A 19,926-nucleotide genomic window follows, 5' to 3' on the forward strand; every position below is an offset into this window, starting at 1 on the left:
GACTATTAGAAAAACAGCATTAAAATTAATAAACAATATCAATTCGTAAAATTTTACTATGAAATAATTCATTTTTTTGAATTAAAGTCCATTCAATAGCTTGTTAGAAAGAGGGTAATGAATTGTGAGAAAGAAACCAATGAGTATCATAGCAATTTCCTCAGCTGTACCTCATGAATATCATTACCATTTCCTCCTCATTCTCGTACTTATTTTATTTTAACACGTTACCCGGACAATTTCCAGACTTGTTTTATTAGCTCGTTAGGCGAACTGCCCCGTTGACAGACAATTTCCATTTTAAAATTGTCAACTGCCATAAGATAAGGAAGCGTGAATAATCATGCAAAAACGATTTAAATTTGCCATAAGATACAGAAGCGTGAAGAAGTACTGTGCTCTTCCTACCGCTGAAAAATATGGCTGAAGAGCAAATAGAGATGTCGAGTCTGGAAGAACGAGTTGAAGAAAAGAAGCAGAACGGGAAAACAGCCGATTTGCAAAAGACCGACAATACTGCTGCCGCTCCTTCGAAGGATTCAGATATTTCAACATGGGAACTTTTTAAGTATGCCGATTCATTTGATCTGTGCCTTATGGTATTCGGCACTGTAGGAACCATTATAGATGGAATGACCACGCCTGTGATGATGCTTATATTGAGCAGTCTGATAGACACATTAGGAAATGATCCATCGGCTGGGGAATCGCGTGATAAAATCAGAACGGTAATCATCGTTTCTTTTAAACAGAAAATAGGTAGCATAATATCCATCTCGCACATTGATGAATGCCTCAGTGTTGGTTAATTGTGCAGTTGACCTTACGTATGGTGTATTTTTCAATCGGCGTGTTTTTCGCTGCGTTTCTAGGTGGGTATAATAAGGCTTAAGCTCTTCGTTTCCCTTTTAACTACTGCCTGAGAAGGATTTTTTATGATCTCATCTGTGAATAATTGTCTGGTTTGCTTTGTTTTTTCAGAGGCGTTCTGTTGGGCAAGGACGGGTGAAAGGCAGGCATCTAGGATGCGTATAAAATATTTGAAAGCGGTATTGAGGCAGGAGGAGGGATTCTTCGACACCCAAGGCACCACCACATCAGAAGTGGTTACCAGCGTTACTAATGATACTCTCGTTATACAGGACGTATTTGCTGAAAAGGTATGTATGATCTTAATTTCTCTCGTCTAACTGCTCAGTGTACTGACTCTTCATCAAAGTTTCTAATCGTAATCCTTTTGGGAGATTGTCCATCTTCAGGTGCCCAGCTTCCTCATGAATGCTGCTTTATTCGTCACCAGTTATTCTGTGGCATTCTATTTGACATGGAGACTGGCATTAGCGTCATTTCCTTTCGTTATGTTGCTGATAATTCCTGGGGTAATGTATGGACGGATTCTGGTGGAGACTTCTCGCAAGTTGAATGAAGCATATAATATAGCTGGCAATACTGCGGAGCAAGCTCTTTCATCCATTAGAACGGTCTTTTCTTTCGTTGGAGAGGAGAGGACAATGACCAAGTTCTCGGATGCCCTTAATGCAACTATAGTGTTTGGGCTCAAGCAGGGTCTTGTCAAAGGTTTGGCAATAGGAAGCGGAGGAGTGACCTTCTGTATCTGGGCGTTCAACGCTTGGTACGGTAGCACTTTGGTTATGTTTCATGGCGGAAGCGGAGGAAAGATTTTCGCGACTTCAGTTTGCTTACTTTTGGGAGGCTTGTAAGCTTTCTACCTATCCATTTCTCTTTCTCAATTATTTCTCTTTCGTATGTTCAACCAGAATTTCTGGAATCGGTGATGTGGTTGCAGAGGTCTGGGGACTGCGCTTCCGCTTATCAGATACTTTTCAGAAGCACGTGTCGCTGGTAAACGTATCTTTCAGATGATTGAAAGAGAGCCGACCATTGACTCGGAAGATCCAAAAGGAGAAATATTGCAGGAGGTCCTCGGCGAAGTTGAATTTAGAAATGTTGAGTTTGCATATCCATCTCGACCCGAGTCCAAGATATTTCACAATTTCTGTCTAACCATTCCCGCAAGCAAGACCGTTGCGTTGGTGGGAGGAAGTGGGTCAGGCAAATCTACGGCTGTGGCATTGATAGAGAGGTTCTATGATCCCCTGGGTGGACAGATTCTGCTTGATGGAGTGAACACTAAAGCGCTACAGCTGAAATGGTTGCGTTCCCAAATTGGATTGGTAAGTCAAGAACCTGCACTCTTTGCTACATCGATCAAGGAGAACATCTTGTTCGGAAAAGAGGGAGCCGACATGGACCAGGTTATTGCTGCCGCCAAGTCTTCCAATGCTCACAATTTCATCAGTCAACTACCAGATGGTTATGACACACAGGTAAATTTTCCATTTGTTTAAATCGCAAACTCCATCTCAATCACATACATTCGATTTGATTTTCCTTCCATTTTGGGGAATACAGGTGGGTGAGCGCGGAGTCCAGATGTCGGGAGGGCAAAAGCAACGTATAGCTATTGCAAGAGCTATGCTCAAAGATCCCCGTCTACTTCTTCTCGACGAGGCCACAAGTGCCCTAGATGCAGAGTCGGAGAAGATCGTTCAGGGTGCTCTAGACCAGGCTTCAGTCGGCCGCACAACTATTATAGTTGCTCATCGCCTTTCCACCATCCGCAACGCGGACATGATTGCGGTGGTTCAAGCTGGTCATGTGATCGAGACAGGTGCGCATAACGATCTGATACATAAACCCAACGGAGCATACGCTACTTTGGTGCAACTGCAACAGGCCGCGGCAGATAAGCCAGATGAGAGATTGGAAGGGCCCGGTATTCTAGGCCAACAATCTTTGAGACCAAGCAGCATTAGCGCATATAGTAGATCGAGTTCGAACAAGTCCGTACCAGTCCAGCAAGAACTGGTAGATGAACAAAAGCTTCCTGCCGCCCCCTCATTCCGTCGACTTTTTCTTCTAAATGCTCCGGAATGGAAGCAGGCTCTATTAGGCTGCTCAGGAGCCTTAGCTTTTGGGGCAGTTCATCCTGTTTATTCCTTCTTCATCGGGGCAGTTGTACATGTATTTTTCCTCAAGGACCATGACCAGATCAAATCCAAAATCAAGGAGTACAGCGTCATTTTCTTGGCCTTAGGAGTAATATCGTTCTTATTAAACGTGTTGCAGCACTACAATTTCGCAGCTATGGGAGAATATCTCACTAAAAGAATTCGCGAGCGGATGCTGTCCAAAATCCTGACATTCGAGGTTGGGTGGTTCGATAAGGACGAGAATAGTAGCGGGTCTATTTGCTCCAGACTCGCAACAGAGGCCAATGTGGTAAGTATCTCATATGAAGGTCTTAATATTTCTAATAGAATTGTGATTATGTTACGATTTTCTAATGATTTGAATATGCTATTTGCAATACAGGTAAGATCTCTGGTGGGAGATCGCATATCATTACTTGTACAAACTGCATCCACTACGACAATAGCCTTTACGATGGGTTTGATCATAGCATGGCGTCTTGCCATTATAATAATTGCAGTGCAACCCCTCATCGTATTATGTTTCTACACCAAAAAGGTTCTCCTCAAGGCCATGTCTGAAAAGGCTATCAAATCTCAAGGTCAAGGCAGCCAACTCGCGGCAGAGGCTGTGGCTAACCATCGTACTATTAGCGCCTTCTCTTCACAGGAGAAGATTCTCCGTCTCTTCGAAAAGACACAAGAAGGCCCTCGCAGAGAAAGTATTAAACAATCTTTGTATGCAGGATTCGCCCTCGGAGCATCGCAATTTATCACTTTAAGCAATACGGCTCTGGACTTCTGGTATGGAGGGCAACTTGTTTTCAAAGGGAAAATTACTTCCGAAGCACTTTTCCAAGTTTTCTTCATTTTGATGAGCACCGGAAAAGTGATAGCAGACGCAGGAAGTATGAGCAGCGACATCGCTAAAGGCTCTGATGCTGTCGAATCTGTATTTGGCATCCTAGATAGAGAGAGCCGCATAAACCCAGACGATGAAAGGGGTGAGAAAACGGTTAAGATAGAAGGAAACGTGGATGTGAGAAATGTAGACTTCGCTTACCCAGCTCGCCCAGATGTTATGATCTTCAAGAATTTCTGCTTGACGATAAACGCAGGCAAAAGTATGGCTCTTGTAGGACAAAGCGGATCGGGAAAGTCGACCATCATTGGATTAGTTGAAAGATTCTACGACCCGCTAAAAGGATCAGTGAAAATTGATGGCAGTGACATCAGGTCCTTCAATCTGAGGAGTCTGAGAAAGCACATTGCTCTGGTAGGTCAAGAGCCCACTCTGTTCGGAGGAAGCATTCGAGACAACATTCTCTATGGCAAAGAGAATGCCAGCGAGGTGGAGATGATCGAAGCTGCCAAGGCTTCCAATGCTCACGACTTCATCAGGTAAACTCTGCAGTTGAAGCAGATTGTTAATGACTAAATTATGGTTTATTCAATCGGTTACAAATGAAACAAATTATTTATTCAATATAAATTAAGATACATTGAATCAAGTCTGGTCACTGAAATTCACTTGGATTTGTGAAGCTCTTTGGAGGAGGGGTACGACACAAACTGCGGAAATAGAGGAGCTCAATTGTCAGGAGGGCAAAAGCAGCGGATTGCGATAGCGAGGGCGATAATAAAGAATCCAAGCATATTACTGCTGGATGAGGCAACAAGCGCGTTGGACAGCCAGTCAGAGAAGATTGTTCAAGAGGCGCTGGACAGAATAATGGTGGGAAGAACGAGCATTGTGGTAGCTCATCGACTGACCACCATTCAGAATGCAGATTCGATTGCTGTGATTCAAGAAGGGAAAGTGATTGAGGAGGGAAGTCATTCGTATCTGATGAGCAAAGGGGAAGGCAATGCATATTACTCTCTCGTCAACATGCAGCGACACCACCACTAGATTCTCATCTTACCAACACAGTAAAGTATTCTCCATGATCCACGTAGTAAATCTTCCTTTCTGCCTTCGTTTAAATATGCAGTTTGGATGGTCAAATATATGGCATTCCCGCTGGCTCGGAATTTCAATGTAACTCTGTCTAATGAAAATTTGACAGCAAATTTCTGTTTTATTGGAGCCTTAAATATTTTAAACGTATTTATATTTCACCATATTTGAAGTTTATTAATACTAAAGCAATCTTTGGGATAAGTCGATGATGTGTTTAGGTTTAATATCTTATATTCTTGAACAGCCAAAACATTTAAAAAAAATAAAAATATGGAGTTGTTTTTAGTGCGATTTTTTGGAAGTTTTTTGGGTGGTTTTTTTGTCAAATTTATTTAAAATCTGGCAGCAATTTATTGAAATCACAAGTTTGATGGGTAATCCTGCACAATCAAAACTGCCTAAAAATTTTTCAGGGTGCTGAATCCAAATATACAATTAAAATACCATTTTAAATAAAACAAATCAAGATTTAACCTCAATTTCTTCCGCCCATTCGGACGCCAAAAAAATGCAAAAAATTACACTCAAAACAACTCCATTTACAATTCCATATAAAATTTAAAACTATAAAACATTTTATTTAAACTTTCATATAAACTTGTATATATTTAAACCAAAAAACGAGTTCCGGATACATTGATTTACAAATTTGAAAATGCTAAAATTTGCATGATAAAATTTAATGTCTATATTTTAATTTAATTATATTTTAAAATAATAAAAAATATATATTTAATTATTATTTTTAATAATGTTATATATTAAAATGAAAAATATTTAATTATTTTTATATATTAATATTAGATTATTATTATTAATAATATTATACATTAAAATGAAGAATACATAATTATCTTATTAATTATTATTAAGTATTATTATTCTGTATATCTAAATCTCTTATATTAGAAACGCCAATTTTTATAACTGCCAGTTATATTATAATTGGTTGCCGTCAAAATAAATAAAGATTTCTAATTTTTTTAAAAATTATGATATAAATTTTAATTTTTTTAAATATAAATATATTTTGTATTTTATGAAATTTTTTATTAAATAATTTTTTATTAGTTAGAATGATGATGGTGGTGGTGGTGGTGAAATTATCAAGTCTAAAATATATAATTAAAAAAAATAGTTAGTGGTGGTGGTGGTGGTGAAATTATCAAGTCTAAAATATATAATTAAAAAAAATAGTTGATGTTGGTGGTGATGGTGATGGTGATGGTGATGATGATGATGATGATGATGATGATGATGATGATGAAATTATCAAGTCTAAAATATATAATTAAAAAAATAGATGTTGATGATGATGATGGTGGTGGTTTTTAAAATAATTTTCTATTAGTTAAATACAATGAAGAAATAATTTTTGTGAAGTTTTAATTAGAATTATCAAGTCTAAAATATATAATAAAAAAAAAAATAGATGATGATGATGATGATGATGATGATGATGATGATGATGATGATGATCATCATCATCATCATCATCATCTCACTATAATTTTGACGAAGGTTAGTATTGCAACAAAGATTATGACACTAAAATCTAATGAGGTTGTACGGGGGCAGGGCACTCTAAGAGGAAGTGACCAAAAACTTTTTTATCTTCTTATAATCTCCATTAATCTTCTAATAAATGATTTTATCTTAAAAAATTCAATAAACATTGTAGCACGCAAGTTCTTTTGCTTATTCTTGACTATTGTAATCACTAATTATTTATGCATTACCAGAAACTCTAGACATAATGTTTCATTTGCCTAAATTTTCAACTATGAACTATGGATATCCAATAATTACTTCTTACATTTTGTTCAATAACATACATCTCTTAATAGCATACATCTTTTAAGTACTAGATCCATCAATATTATCACTAGTTACCCTAGAATGTGAGATTGGAAAAGCTTCATATGCTTTCTTCCATGCCACACTATTCTACAACACGATGAATGCATAATTCACCTTAAATTGTTTGGCATAAAAAAAATCGAAACTATAACATAAATCCTCTTTCCACTTTGTTTTGTGAAGACCGAGTGGAATTACCCACATAGTAACATTATCATGAATATAATACAAAACCTTTGCAACATGATTCTTGATACCACTAACATTTTGGTCAATTTTCTCATTCCCACCACCATTTTGATCAAGATTTTCTTAGTGATTTTATCAACCCTCTCCCCATTATTAGTTGTTTCTATAATGATTTTGTGATTACAAATAACATCAACTCCCAAAATGGAACTCATTAGAATTAGTGGTAGATTCAATCCTCAATTTCAAGTCATGTATAGCCTTCCTCTTTGATTAATTAATTTCTAATGTGAAGTAACTATTTACATTGCACGATGAAAATATGCACACAAGAAAGTATTTGTGAGTAACTATTTACATTGCACGATGAAAATATGCACACAAGAAAGTATTTGTGATTGAACAGAATAGGAGGAAATATATTAAGATTTGAATTTGATTGTATTGAAAGCGTGGGATCAATGTGTGGATGTCATTTTTTAGTTTTAAGTATATCTTTTTCATTTCCTCTAACAAAAATCCTATAAACTAATCTTTGGCATAATGTCCAAGCATTGAGAAGTCTTCGTAACTTTGTGAAGAGAAATTCAAATTTGGGATTCAAATTTTTAAAACGAATTTAAAATTGATATTTATTGAATTTGATTCCAAGGCTTGGATGGAGTATACGAAATTATCTATGGTATATCCTCCTTGAATAAATATAAATGCTATTTTTTAACTATACATTTTTATCTTCAATATAATCTAGATTCCCATTATGGATTATAATTCTTAGAAATGAAAAATTAGGTCATGTAACTATTCCATTCATGAGATATGTATATTCTTTTAAATGAAAAGGAACATTTCAATAAAGTACTAGAAGAATATTAAAAGGGGGATTTTTGTTGTGTATGGATATGTTGGAACATTTGGACTCTTTGGATCCTCTTCCTCTACATTGACAAACTTGACAACTTTCTAATACTAACCATCAATTTGCATTTAACCATGAATGATTAGAATGCAAACCCTAATGCACTTAATTCAAACCCACCAAACACACTCTTCCTTCACTACCTTCTAATTGTTCTTAGATGGAATCCCTTGAAAGAGTTATTGGTTGTGGAATGCATGTTATTTCTATACCCACCAAACACACTCTTCCTTCACTACCTTCTAATTTTTCTTCGATGGAATCCCTTGAAAGAGTTATTGGTTGGGGAATGCATGTTCTTTCTATATTTTGTTTTGAAGTACTTATTCTCTTCCATTGCATGATATCCAAACCTCTAGATTAAGGATGTTGATATTTTGGGGGAATTTTTTTTATGTAGCTTTTATCAATTCTTTCATACACTTGTTTTGGAAAGTGAATTCACCATTTGTTTTGGAAAACATATTCTTACATCCTATTTAGTAATGCATAGAACTTAATGTTTTAGTTTCTAACTAAAGAATTGTTGGTTTGCATCAACTTTTTCTTTAGATGCAAGAATATTTTTTCAAAGTTCCCTAAACATGATTTTTCTTCCTACTAATTCATTGTAATATTGTTGTGTCATATTCCATGGTTGAGATTATATTCCCTTTATAAGTGAAGGGCCTTTAATGTGCATAGATATTTTTTTTGAATTTTTGTAATTACTATACCATTATGCATTAGTTAACTCATTTCTTCATTTTTTGGTATGCATTATGACTTTTGGGTGTGTATAATGAGTTAATGTTGGGTATTTATATATTGTTTAGGATGTAATGAGGAGTTTGTAATGAATTTTCGCTACTGATATTTTATTATGAGATATTGAAGAAAAAAAAAAAACAAAACAAAACTTAACTTAAATTGAAGAGGAATATAGAACCTAGGAATTAATCAGGAAAATTCACTTAAATTGGGCATGAATAGATACTATATAATACTTTAGCTTGCTTCGATCCCGAAGAATCAATTCCACATACTATCCATCTAGAATTCCAACTGTTAGTGACTTATTAGAACTGCATGAGAACTAGTAGATAGTAGGAAAAGTTATCTCTCTTCAAGGATGCCATCAGTATAGACGAGTATGTGCTATATGTCTAAGTCATTTAGATCATAAGTTGAAAAATACTAACAAACATTTAGAATTGTTAATTTTAGATAACAATGGTATGTTCTTGTTGAAAATAGAAACAAGAAATGTTAAAAATAGCATCTAGAAATTCTAATTTAATTTTCCCTTGAATTAAATTGTGAGTTAAATTGTAATTTTTTTTCCTGATAGCATATTCTAATAGTTAACTAAGTTAAGTTGACTTAGTTAACTTAGGAATTTCCAGTTGGAAGTCTATTTGAAGTCATGTAAGTGTGATCCCTAAGTTTTAGGGGTCCATATTGAGCTTATTTGAGTTGTAATTAGATAACTCAATTTGACTAAGTTATAGATAGTTGAACTAGTTCTAACTATTGGTGGAACTAGTAGAGGTCTAGTAGTGATTTGGTGCACTGGTGCGTCCTCAGTGCTACTCCAGCTAACTAGAGATTCACTCAAGAGAAACTCATGCATGTTAGTTTAGAGAAATATCCAATTGAGATTAGAGTGCATGTACATTCTACTATCATTTGTATGATTTTACAGGTTGTACAGATCATGCATGCAATTAGTTATGGACCTAAGTTTGGATTGCATAGTTAGGGAAGAAGGATTTCCTCATTAAATAAAGGCTAATTCCTCTAGGAATTGTGCAAGGAAATACGGGCTTGGAGAGCAGAAGAATAGGCTAAGGTTTGGCTTGATCTAGCTTGTGAGAAGATGGTTGATTATACTTGTGCAAGAATTATTTTAGTGAGAACAAGCTTTGTCTTTTCACTCATATTTCTGATTAATGCAATATAGATAGTAGGGGTTTTGAGTTGTGGCTTTCCTTGGATAAATATTATGTTGTGTGCCATTGATTATCTTCCTCTTGTTGATTATTGTTTTCATTGATCTTTATGGGCTTCCACTGTAAAGAGTAGAGTAGATTCCTATCTTGTGTTTTAGGAAAATATACATGGTATCGGAGCTAAAGACTATATAGAAGAGAAGAATTTGAAGACCCTATGTGCAGACTTCTTAATGGAGCTAGAAGGCTGCTAGTGGGTAGATCAGTGAGCCAATGTTTAGTGACACAAAAGGAGTTATGATCATTGATATTGGCAGATTGAGTAGAAGGAATTTTTTGTGTGGTGAGTTTGCACATAGGGTTGTGAATCTACAGGAAAATATACATGGTATCGGAGCTAAAGACTATATAGAAGAGAAGAATTTGAAGACCCTATGTGCAGACTTCTTAATGGAGCTAGAAGGCTGCTAGTGGGTAGATCAGTGAGCCAATGTTTAGTGACACAAAAGGAGTTATGATCATTGATATTGGCAGATTGAGTAGAAGGAATTTTTTGGGTGGTGAGTTTGCATAGTGGATCTGAAACTCATATAGAGACCACCAGTAGTGGGGGGGAATTTTGAGCCAAGTGGGCAAAGGGAGAACATGCAGCGATACCTCTAGGTGTGAGATGGGGCAACGTGAAGTGATAGTCCCAAGATGGTTGAAATTGGGCAGGGTCCATTGAGAGGTTTTGTCTCATGGATCTTACCTTGCTATGAGATCCCAAAGTACATAGTAGCAGGAGGAATTAGTAGTGATTGATGCAGTTAGAGATCAGAGTGACAGAGGCTCGAGAAGTCAGATACTAGAGAGGGAAAATCATAGTTGATAGCAGTGTAGAAAGGCAGAGTTAACAGAAGCACATAGTTTTTAGTCGACATAGGCAGTAGCAGTCAAAGACTTTGGTGATAGATGCATCACACTGATTCGAGTTGCATGTTTTTTAGTTTCAGGAGTTGTTGTAGAAACAACAATAGAGAAAAGTGTTGCATGCGGAACATTCCAAAGGTTCATGATCAGGATAGAGTTGAATTCTTTTCTTATTGAGAGGGAGTGTTGAAATTAGAAACAAGAAATGTTAAAAATAACATCTAGAAATTCCAATTTAATTTGTCCTTGAATTAAATTGTAATTATTTTCTCATAGCAACTTGTAATAGTTAACTAAGTTAAGTTGACTTAGTTAACTAAGTTAAGTTGACTTAGTTAACTTAGGAATTTTGAGTTGGAAGTCTATATGAAGTCATGTAAGTGTGATCCCTAATTTTTAGGGTTCTAGATTGAGTTTATTTGAGTTGTAATTAGATAACTCAGTTTGACTGAGTTATAGATAGTTAAACTAGTTCTAACTGTTGGTGGAACTAGTAGAGGTCTAGTAATGACTTGGTGCACTGGTGCATCCTCAGTGCTACTCCAGCTAATTAGAGTTTCACTTAAGAGAAACTCATGCATGTCAGTTCACAGAATGACCTAGTTGAGACTAGAGTGAAGGGACATTGTACTATAAGTTGTATGATTTTCCCAGTCGTACAGATCATGCATGCAGTTAGTTATGGACCTAACTTTGGATTGCATAGTTATGACATAAGGATTTCCTCATTAAATAGAGGATAATCCTCTAGGAATTGCGCAAGTAAATAGGGGGTTGGAGAGCAGCAGAATAGGCTAAGGTTTGGCTTGAGCTAGCTTGTGAGCAAAGAGTTGATTATACTTGTGCATGAATTGTTCTAGTGAGAACAAGATTTGTATTTTCACTCAGATTTATTATTAATGCAATATAGATAGTAGGGGTTTTGAGCTATGGCTTTCCCTAGATAGATATTGTGTTATGTTTCGTTGATTATCTTCCTCTTGTCGATTACTATTTTCATCAATCTTTATGGGCTTCCACCGTAAAGAGTAGAGTAGATTCTTGTCTTGTGTTTAAGGAAATTACATGAGCTACAGGAAAATCTACATAGTATTGGAGTTGAAGATAGTATATAAGAGAAGAATTTGAAGATCCTATGTGTAGACTTCTTAATGGATCTATAAGGCTGCTAGTGGGCAGATCAACGAGGCAATTTTTAGTGACACAAAAGGAGTTGTGATAATTGATTTTGGCATATTGAGGAGTAGGGATTTTTTGGGTGGCAAGTTTGCAGAGCAGATCTGAAACTCATGCAGAGACCTCGAGTAGGGGGGAATTTTGATCTAAGTGGGGAGAGGGAGCACATGAATCAATACCTCTAGGTGTGAGGTTGGGTGATGTGAAGTGATAGTCCCAAGAGGGCTGAAATTGAGCAGGGTCCATTGAGAGGTGGTCCATTGAGAGGTTTCGTATCATGGACCGTACCTTGCTATGGGAGCCCAAAGTACATAGTGGTAGGAGGAATGAGTAGCAGTTGATGCAGTCTGTTATGAAACCAGCTCCAAAAAGATAGAAAAGAGAGATCCACGCCTTAGAATTCAGCCTCTTCGAGGGGGCAACCTCCTTTACATTACATAAATGAACTATTCTCCGATGATACAAATGAAAATACCTCCTTTCTATATATAGGAGTCTAATTGGTCCCAATACAATCAAAGCCTACATAACAATAATATTGTAGGGCACAACAATAACAATAGTGGGCTTCTATGTGGCACAATAGTAACAATATGGGCACTACATGGGTACATCAATATAATAAGTGGGTTATACTAACAACAATAGGGGGGTAATAGGGCACAACAATATAAATAAGGGGTATAACTACAATAGTAATGGGGTAATCACTAGTATTATAGGGACCCAACATGCCCCTCTCCTTCAAAAAAGTGTTGTCCTCAACGCTTGAGTAGTTTTGGATACTTCTGCATAAAATTCTCATCCTCCCATGTGGAATCTTCAGCGGATAAGTTCTTCCACTTGATAAGATACTCTGAAATTGATCGATTTCGTAGCTGTCGAGTTCTTGTTTCTGTGACTGCTTCCGGTTCCAATATAATTTTTCCTTCCTCATCAAGTTCTGGCAATATTGTTTGAATTGGGAGCTTGTCACCTATAACCTTCTTTAAACATGAAACATGGAAAACTGGGTGCAATCGAGAAGCTGCAGGAAGCTCCAATTTGTATGCCATAGTACCAATCTTTTGCAACACCTTGTATGGACCATAATACTTTGGTGATAATTTATTATCCTTCTTAGCTTGCTTTAGGGACATTTGCTTATATGGTTGTAGCCGTAGGAATACCCAATCACCTACATCAAAACTTCTTTCACTGCGATGTTGATCTGCCTGTTGTTTCATTCTATTTTGTGCCAACACGAGGTTATCCTTTAAGAGTTGGAGGACTTGTTGTTGATGTTCGATGTGATGTTCCACTGCCTGAACCTTAGAATTTTCTCTTAAATATGATGTGATGGATGGTGGTTGATACCCATAAAGTGCCATAAATGGGGTCATTTTTGTTGCTGTATGGAAGGAAGTGTTATACCACCATTCAGCCAGAGGCAACCATTTGACCCATTGTGTCTGTTTATCAGATACAAAGCAACGAAGATATCCTTCCAAACATTTGTTTACTATCTCAGTTTGCCCATCAGATTGAGGATGATAAGATGAGCTATGAGCTAACTGAGTACCAAGACAAGAAAATAATTCTGTCCAAAAATTTCCAGTGAAAATGGGATCTCTGTCACTTACAATAATCTTTGGGTTTCCATGTAGCTTTTGAACTGTTTCCATAAATGCAGTAGAAACTGTACTGGCTTTAAATGGATGTGATAATGCACAAAAGTGTGCATACTTGGTAAGTCTGTCAACTACCACCATGATGACACTCTTTCCCTCAGACTTGGGTAAACCTGTGATAAAATCCATTGAAACCTCCTCCCAACGTTGGCTTGGAATGGATAAAGGTTGTAATAGACCCGGTGTCTTAATTGTTTCAACTTTATTTTGCTGGCAAACCAAACATTCTGCCACAAACTTTTGAATATCTGATTTAAGGCCATCCCAAAAAAATTCCTTCTTAACCCTGTGGTAAGTTTTTAAAAATCCTGAGTGCCCTCCTAAGGGAGAAGTGTGCAATTCCATAAGAATCTTTTGTTTTAGCTGGGAATTCTTACAGAGGTATAAGCGATCTTTGTACCATAACGAATCATTTTTCCAGCTAAATGTATCAGAAGTACTGGAATCTTGTTGTAGCTTTCGAATAAGTGCCCACACTTCTTCGTCATTCTTCCATTCCTCCCTTGCTTCGTTTATCCAATCTGGTTGGATAATAGAAATGGCACACAACAATGCTTCCACATCCTCATCCTTTCTTGAGAGTGCATCTGCCACCACATTTTGCTTCCCTTTTTTGTAGATGATTTCAAAGTCATAACCCAACATCTTTGTGACCCACTTTTGTTGCTCTTCAGAGGATAATCTTTGTTCTAAAAAGTATTTAAGGCTATCATGATCCGTTTTTACCTTGAAGTGTCTTCCCATTAGGTAGGGTCGCCATTTCTTAAGTGCATGGAGTATTGCCAACATTTCCTTCTCATAAATAGCTTTGCTTAAAAACTTTCCCTTGATTGGACGACTTTCAAAAGCAATGGGTCTTTCATCTTGCATTAGAACAGCACCAATTCCATTTCCTGAAGCATCACATTCCACAATAAAGGTTTTTGTGAAGTCCGGTGTAGCTAAGACCGGTGCTTGGCACATTGCCTCTTTAAGATGTTCAAAGGCCTTTGTTGCTTCCGGAGTCCATGAAAATGAATCTTTCTTCAATAATGTTGTTAGAGGTGCTGCTATTCTCCCATAATTCTTAACAAACTTGCGATAATACCCTGTCAACCCAAGAAATCCTCGCAGATGCTTTATGGATGTGGGGATTTTCCATTCCTTAATGGCTTTAATTTTGCTAGGGTCTACCTTAACTCCTTCATGAGATACAATATGACCCAAATATTCCACCTCCTGGACTCCAAAGAAACATTTGGATCTTTTTGCATATAATTGTTTCTCCTCCAATAGTTGTAGCACCCTGTCAACATGTTCAACATGATCCTTCCAAGACTTGCTGTAGATTAGTATATCATCAAAAAATACTAACACAAATTTTCTAAGGAATGGTTTGAAAATTGAATTCATCAAACCTTGAAATGTTGAAGGTGCATTGGTAAGGCCAAAAGGCATGACCAAAAATTCATAATGACCCTCATGAGTTCTAAATGCCGTTTTCGGAATGTCTTCAATCTTCATTCTGATTTGATGATATCCCGAACGAAGATCCAACTTGGTGAAGTAAATTGATCCATGCAATTCATCCAGTAATTCATCAATGACAGGAATGGGGAACTTATCTTTAATAGTGAGCTTGTTGAGCTCCCTATAATCTGGACACATGCGCCATGATCCATCCTTCTTGTGCACCAATACTACTGGAGCTGAGAAAGAACTTTGACTCGGTTGAATTATACCAGCCTCTAGCATTTCTGCAACCATACGTTCAATTTCACTTTTTTGGACATAGGGATATCTGTACGGCCTGATGTTTGGAGGAACACTTCCTGGAATCAGATGAATAGCATGATCATGATCACGCATAGGTGGGAGACCTTTGGGAGTCTCAAATACCTTGGAATGATTGTCCAGACTTTTTGGAGATCTGGAGAAATAGATGATTCCAATGTGGAAACATCTAGCGAACATAATTGTGCAATTACACCTCTTTGCTCCTTTTTTAGAAGCTTTGTCATACCATTAGAGCTGATTATCTTTCCTGGTTTCCCTGCAATACCCCTTAATTCAACTTCCTTTCCTTCCAAGAAAATTTGATGAAAAGTTCTTGAAAATTAAAAGCTATTGTACCCAAGGATTGTAGCCATTGGACTCCTAGTACAACATCAGCACCTCCCATTGGAATGGAAAGCATTGGGCTAGTCAATACATATTCTCCCATGGATAGCTTGATATTATGGCACTTTCCAGAGAAATTTATTGTTCCTCCATTTGCAATCATCACTTGACACTCTGGTGCTGGATATAGGAAGCAATTCAATTCTTTTGCTACCCTACAATGAATAAAATTGTGGGTGCTTCCTGAATCAATCAACACTATTACCTTTTTCTTCTTGATTTGTCCTTCTATCTTGATGGTTTGAGGAGTGGTAATTCCCGCCAATGCATTACAAGATATGGTCGGATTTATTTGTTCTTCATCTAGGCTTTGTTCCTGGAATATATCCTCTTCTTTTGACCTTTCTTGCTCCTTTTCTTCTTCCTCTTCACAATCTATGTAGAATAATTTCTTCTCAGCACACTTATGACCTTTTGTGTATTTGCTATCACAATTGTAACAAAGCCCTTTTGCTCTTTTTTCTTCCAATTGTTGTGGTGTCAACCTTGTAGGTTGTGGAAGACTATGGGCAACAACACTTCCGTCTTTATAGTTGTGAATGGTATGCTTCCTAGTTGCCATAATTTTGCTTTCCATTTTTCTTGCTAACCTGAATGCCTTCTCTAATGAATCAGGTTCCCAAAGGCGCACATCATGTTGGATATTATCCTTTAAAGACCCTATGAACACATCAATCCTATGCTCCTCTGGAATATCTTTTACCCTTATGTTCAATTTTTGGAACTCCTCAATGTGCTCCATTATTGAACCCTTTTGTTTGAGACTTATCAATTGGCTAAAAAAAGTGTTGCTTTTTGTATCCTCATAATGTGCTATCAATTCTTCCGTAAAAATTGCCCAAGTGATAAATTGTTTACGAGAACAAAGCCATTGATACCATACAAACTGATTTGGTTCCAAATATAAAGTTGCCATACGTACCTTTTGTGTGTTTTGCACATTATTGAGATCGAAGAATTGCTCCATCTGTAATATCCATGTGGCGGGATCCTTGCCATCAAACTTCCTCATATCGATTTTTGGAACATGGTGAGTCTTCGATCCAACATTAGAGTCTATGGAATCATGATTAACATTTCTTTTGTTCTCATCATGAGTTTCCTTTACTACCTTTTCACCATTAGTGACCCTTTCTTGTAGCAACTTCTTCAATTCATCCATCTTATCATCCATGCATCAATTTTAGCGTCCATGCCATTCACCTTAGCTTCCATGCCATCCATCTTAGCTTCATGCCATCCATCTTAGCTTCCATGCCCTTTATCTTAGATTCCACGCCATTTACCTTAGATTCCACGCCATTTATCTTAGATTCCACGCCATTTATCTTAGATTCCACACCACTTATCTTAGCTTCTGTTAGCTTTTGTGAGCGTGACATTTGTTGCACTTGTTCTTGTAATTTTGATATATCATGTAGCATTTCTTCCTCTTCTTCATGAGTCATGCTAGAGCTTTCAGGTTCCTTACTAGGTGTTTGCATTTTCTTTCCTCGGGGCATCAGTTACCGATAATAATGCTTTACTATGCCCTTTGAATTCCGTTAAACCAAGCTTACACAAAAATTTAAAAAAAAACTACACACCTTTTTTCACTTTATAGAAGCCTGATATTGAATCTGATGTATCTCTGTAATTTCGGATCATCCAGTTCTGAAATTGGTATCTGTAGTAGCCTTCTGCGTCCTCTTTCCAATGCCACAAGTCTGAGCCAAATTGGATTCTCCAAGGAAGAGTTATGTGAAATCTCCCACAGTGACTTGCTTTTAGACTGGTTCAGTAGAGCGAACTTGTACGACGTGCCACGAGTCACTGTTTCAACCTTTGAATCTGAAACTCACCCACAAGAAACTACAGTCCGTCCTCTTTCTGTAACTTTTTACGAAATTTCAATCCGATCCTCAGAGAGAGAGTTATGACGATTTTCCCCAGGTCACCTGTTTTGAATGTAATTCAGGAGTCTGCAAAAAGGCCAAATTCCTCAGATCATATCTCCGAAAATATCGCGCGAAAAGCTCTGAAATTCGGACCCAAGGTTCAGCGCCAATTCTTCTCAAATGGGTTTTTTTTGCGACTTCTGAAACATCACAGAAAAAACGTTATAGCGAAAATGCCACGATGACCTGTTTGGAGCAGCGAAACCCTAGAATCCAAAGCTCTGATACCAAATGTTATGAAACCAGCTCCAAAAAGATAGAAAAGAGAGATCCACGCCTTAGAATTCAGCCTCTTCGAGGGGGCAACCTCCTTTACATTACATAAATGAACAATTCTTGGATGATACAAATGAAAATACCTCCTTTCTATATATAGGAGTCTAAGGGTCCCAATACAATCAAAGCCTACATAACAATAATATTGTAAGGCACAACAATAACAATAGTGGGCTTCTATGTGGCACAATAGTAACAATATGGGCACTACATGGGTACATCAATATAATAAGGGGTTATACTAACAACAATAGGGGGGTAATAGGGCAAACAATATAAATAAGGGTATAACTACAATAGTAATGGGGTAATCACTAGTATTATAGGGACCCAACACATTCAGAGATCAGAGTGATAGAGGCTAGAGCAGTCAGATACTGGAGAGTGCAAAGCAGAGTTGACAGTAGTGTAGAAAGGTAGAGTTAGCAGAAGTGCAGATTTTTTAGTCGACAGAGGCACTAGCAGTCAAAAACTTTGGTGACAGATGCCTCATACTGATTCAGGTTGGATTTTTTCTTAGCTTCAGGAGTTTTTGTAGAAGCAACACTAGAGAGAAGTGTTGCATGTAGAACATTCCAAAGGTTCAAGATCAGGATAGAGTTGAATTCCTTTCTTGTTGAGAGGGAGTGTTGAAAATAACAACAAGAAATGTTAAAAATATCATCTAGAAATTCCAATTTAATTTGTCCCTAAATTAAATTGTAATTCTTTTCTCATAGAAACTTGTAATAGTTAACTAAGTTAAGTTTACTTAGTTAACTTAGGAATTTTGAGTTGGAAGTCTATCTGAAGTCATGTAATTGTGATCCCTAAGTTTTAGGGGTACAAATTGAGTTTATTTGAGTTGTATTAGATAACTCAGTTTGACTGAGTTATAGACAGTTAAACTAGTTCTAACTAATGGTGGAACTAGTAGAGGTCTAGTAGTGAGTTGGTGCACTGGTGCATCCTTAGTGCTACACTAGCTAACTAGAGATTCACTCAAGAGAAACTCATTCATGTCATTTCGGATAATGACCCAGTTGAGACTAGAGTGCAGGGACATTGTACTATCTGTTGTATGATTTTCCTAGTCACACAGATCATGCATGCAATCAGTTATGGACCTAAGTTTGGATTTTGCAATTATGGAAGAAGGATTTCCTCATTAAAAAGAGGCTAATTCCTCTAGGAATTGCACAAGTAAATAGGGGCTTGGAGAGTAGCAGAATAGGCCAAGTTTTGGCTTGAGCTAGCTTATGAGTAGAGAGTTGATTATACTTGTGGAGGAATTGTTTTAGTGAGAACACGATTTGTATTTTCACTCAGATTCCTGATTAATGCAATATAGATAGTAGGGGTTTTGAGCTGTGGCTTTCCTTGGATAAATATTGTGTTATGTGCCATTGATTATCTTCCTCTTGTTGATCACTATTTTCATCGATCTTTATGGGCTTCCACTGTAAAGAGTAGAGTAGATTATTGTCTTGTGTTTTAGGAAATTAAATGAGCTGTAGGAAAATCTACAGTTCTATGCTTGCAACAAGTACTTCAATTTCCTTTTATTATCCCAATGATAATTTCCAGTTAATTTCCAATAGTAATCACATAAACCATTAATTCACATTGACAGTAACTGTAGATAAAACATAAACAATAAAGTGCAGAAGACAAGCTAGGACAAGAGAACACAACATTTTGGCTCAAGCTAGGAAAACACCCAAAGATGGGGAACACCCTTGATCAATTCTTCTTATTATGAATAGCAAATGTTCAACAAAGAGAGAGAGAAAGAGTAGAATAATACAAATTCAAAGCCAAATTTGAATTTCCAATTTGATGATCCAATACTATTGTCCAAAATAGCTCAATCAAATATGCAGTTATGCCCTTGATCAACAACAGTCAAATTCTGCCCTAACCATAAAGTCAACAATAGTCAAAGTCTAGTGAAATTATTC

At 36.9% G+C, this 19,926-nt stretch overlaps 1 protein-coding gene across 1 annotated transcript; it reads left to right on the top strand.

The window, feature by feature from the left end:
• Window positions 1-419: 419 nt before the first annotated feature.
• Window positions 420-5,010, top strand: LOC149207159 (ABC transporter B family member 15-like). The gene is made up of 8 exons (XM_089397944.1): window positions 420-728; window positions 818-872; window positions 982-1,160; window positions 1,260-1,717; window positions 1,808-2,348; window positions 2,434-3,303; window positions 3,397-4,394; window positions 4,539-5,010. The coding sequence occupies exons 1-8, from the start codon at window positions 420-422 to the stop codon at window positions 4,903-4,905; spliced, it is 3,777 nt and encodes a 1,258-aa protein (XP_089254070.1). The 3' UTR covers window positions 4,906-5,010.
• Window positions 5,011-19,926: the final 14,916 nt, after the last annotated feature.

The sequence above is a fragment of the Pinus tabuliformis genome, chromosome 1_2 (genome assembly GCF_031772625.1).
Source record: "Pinus tabuliformis cultivar Carrire ecotype Pingquan chromosome 1_2, CPIR1, whole genome shotgun sequence".
Taxonomy (NCBI): domain Eukaryota; kingdom Viridiplantae; phylum Streptophyta; class Pinopsida; order Pinales; family Pinaceae; genus Pinus; species Pinus tabuliformis.

Coding starts and splice junctions, on each gene's coding strand:
- LOC149207159 (XM_089397944.1), top strand. CDS start 420: ATGGCTGAAGAGCAAATAGAGATGTCGAGTCTGGAAGAACGAGTTGAA. Junction 729..817: donor CGCGTGATAAAATCAGAACG/GTAATCATCGTT, acceptor TTAATTGTGCAG/TTGACCTTACGTATGGTGTA. Junction 1,161..1,259: donor AGGACGTATTTGCTGAAAAG/GTATGTATGATC, acceptor GTCCATCTTCAG/GTGCCCAGCTTCCTCATGAA.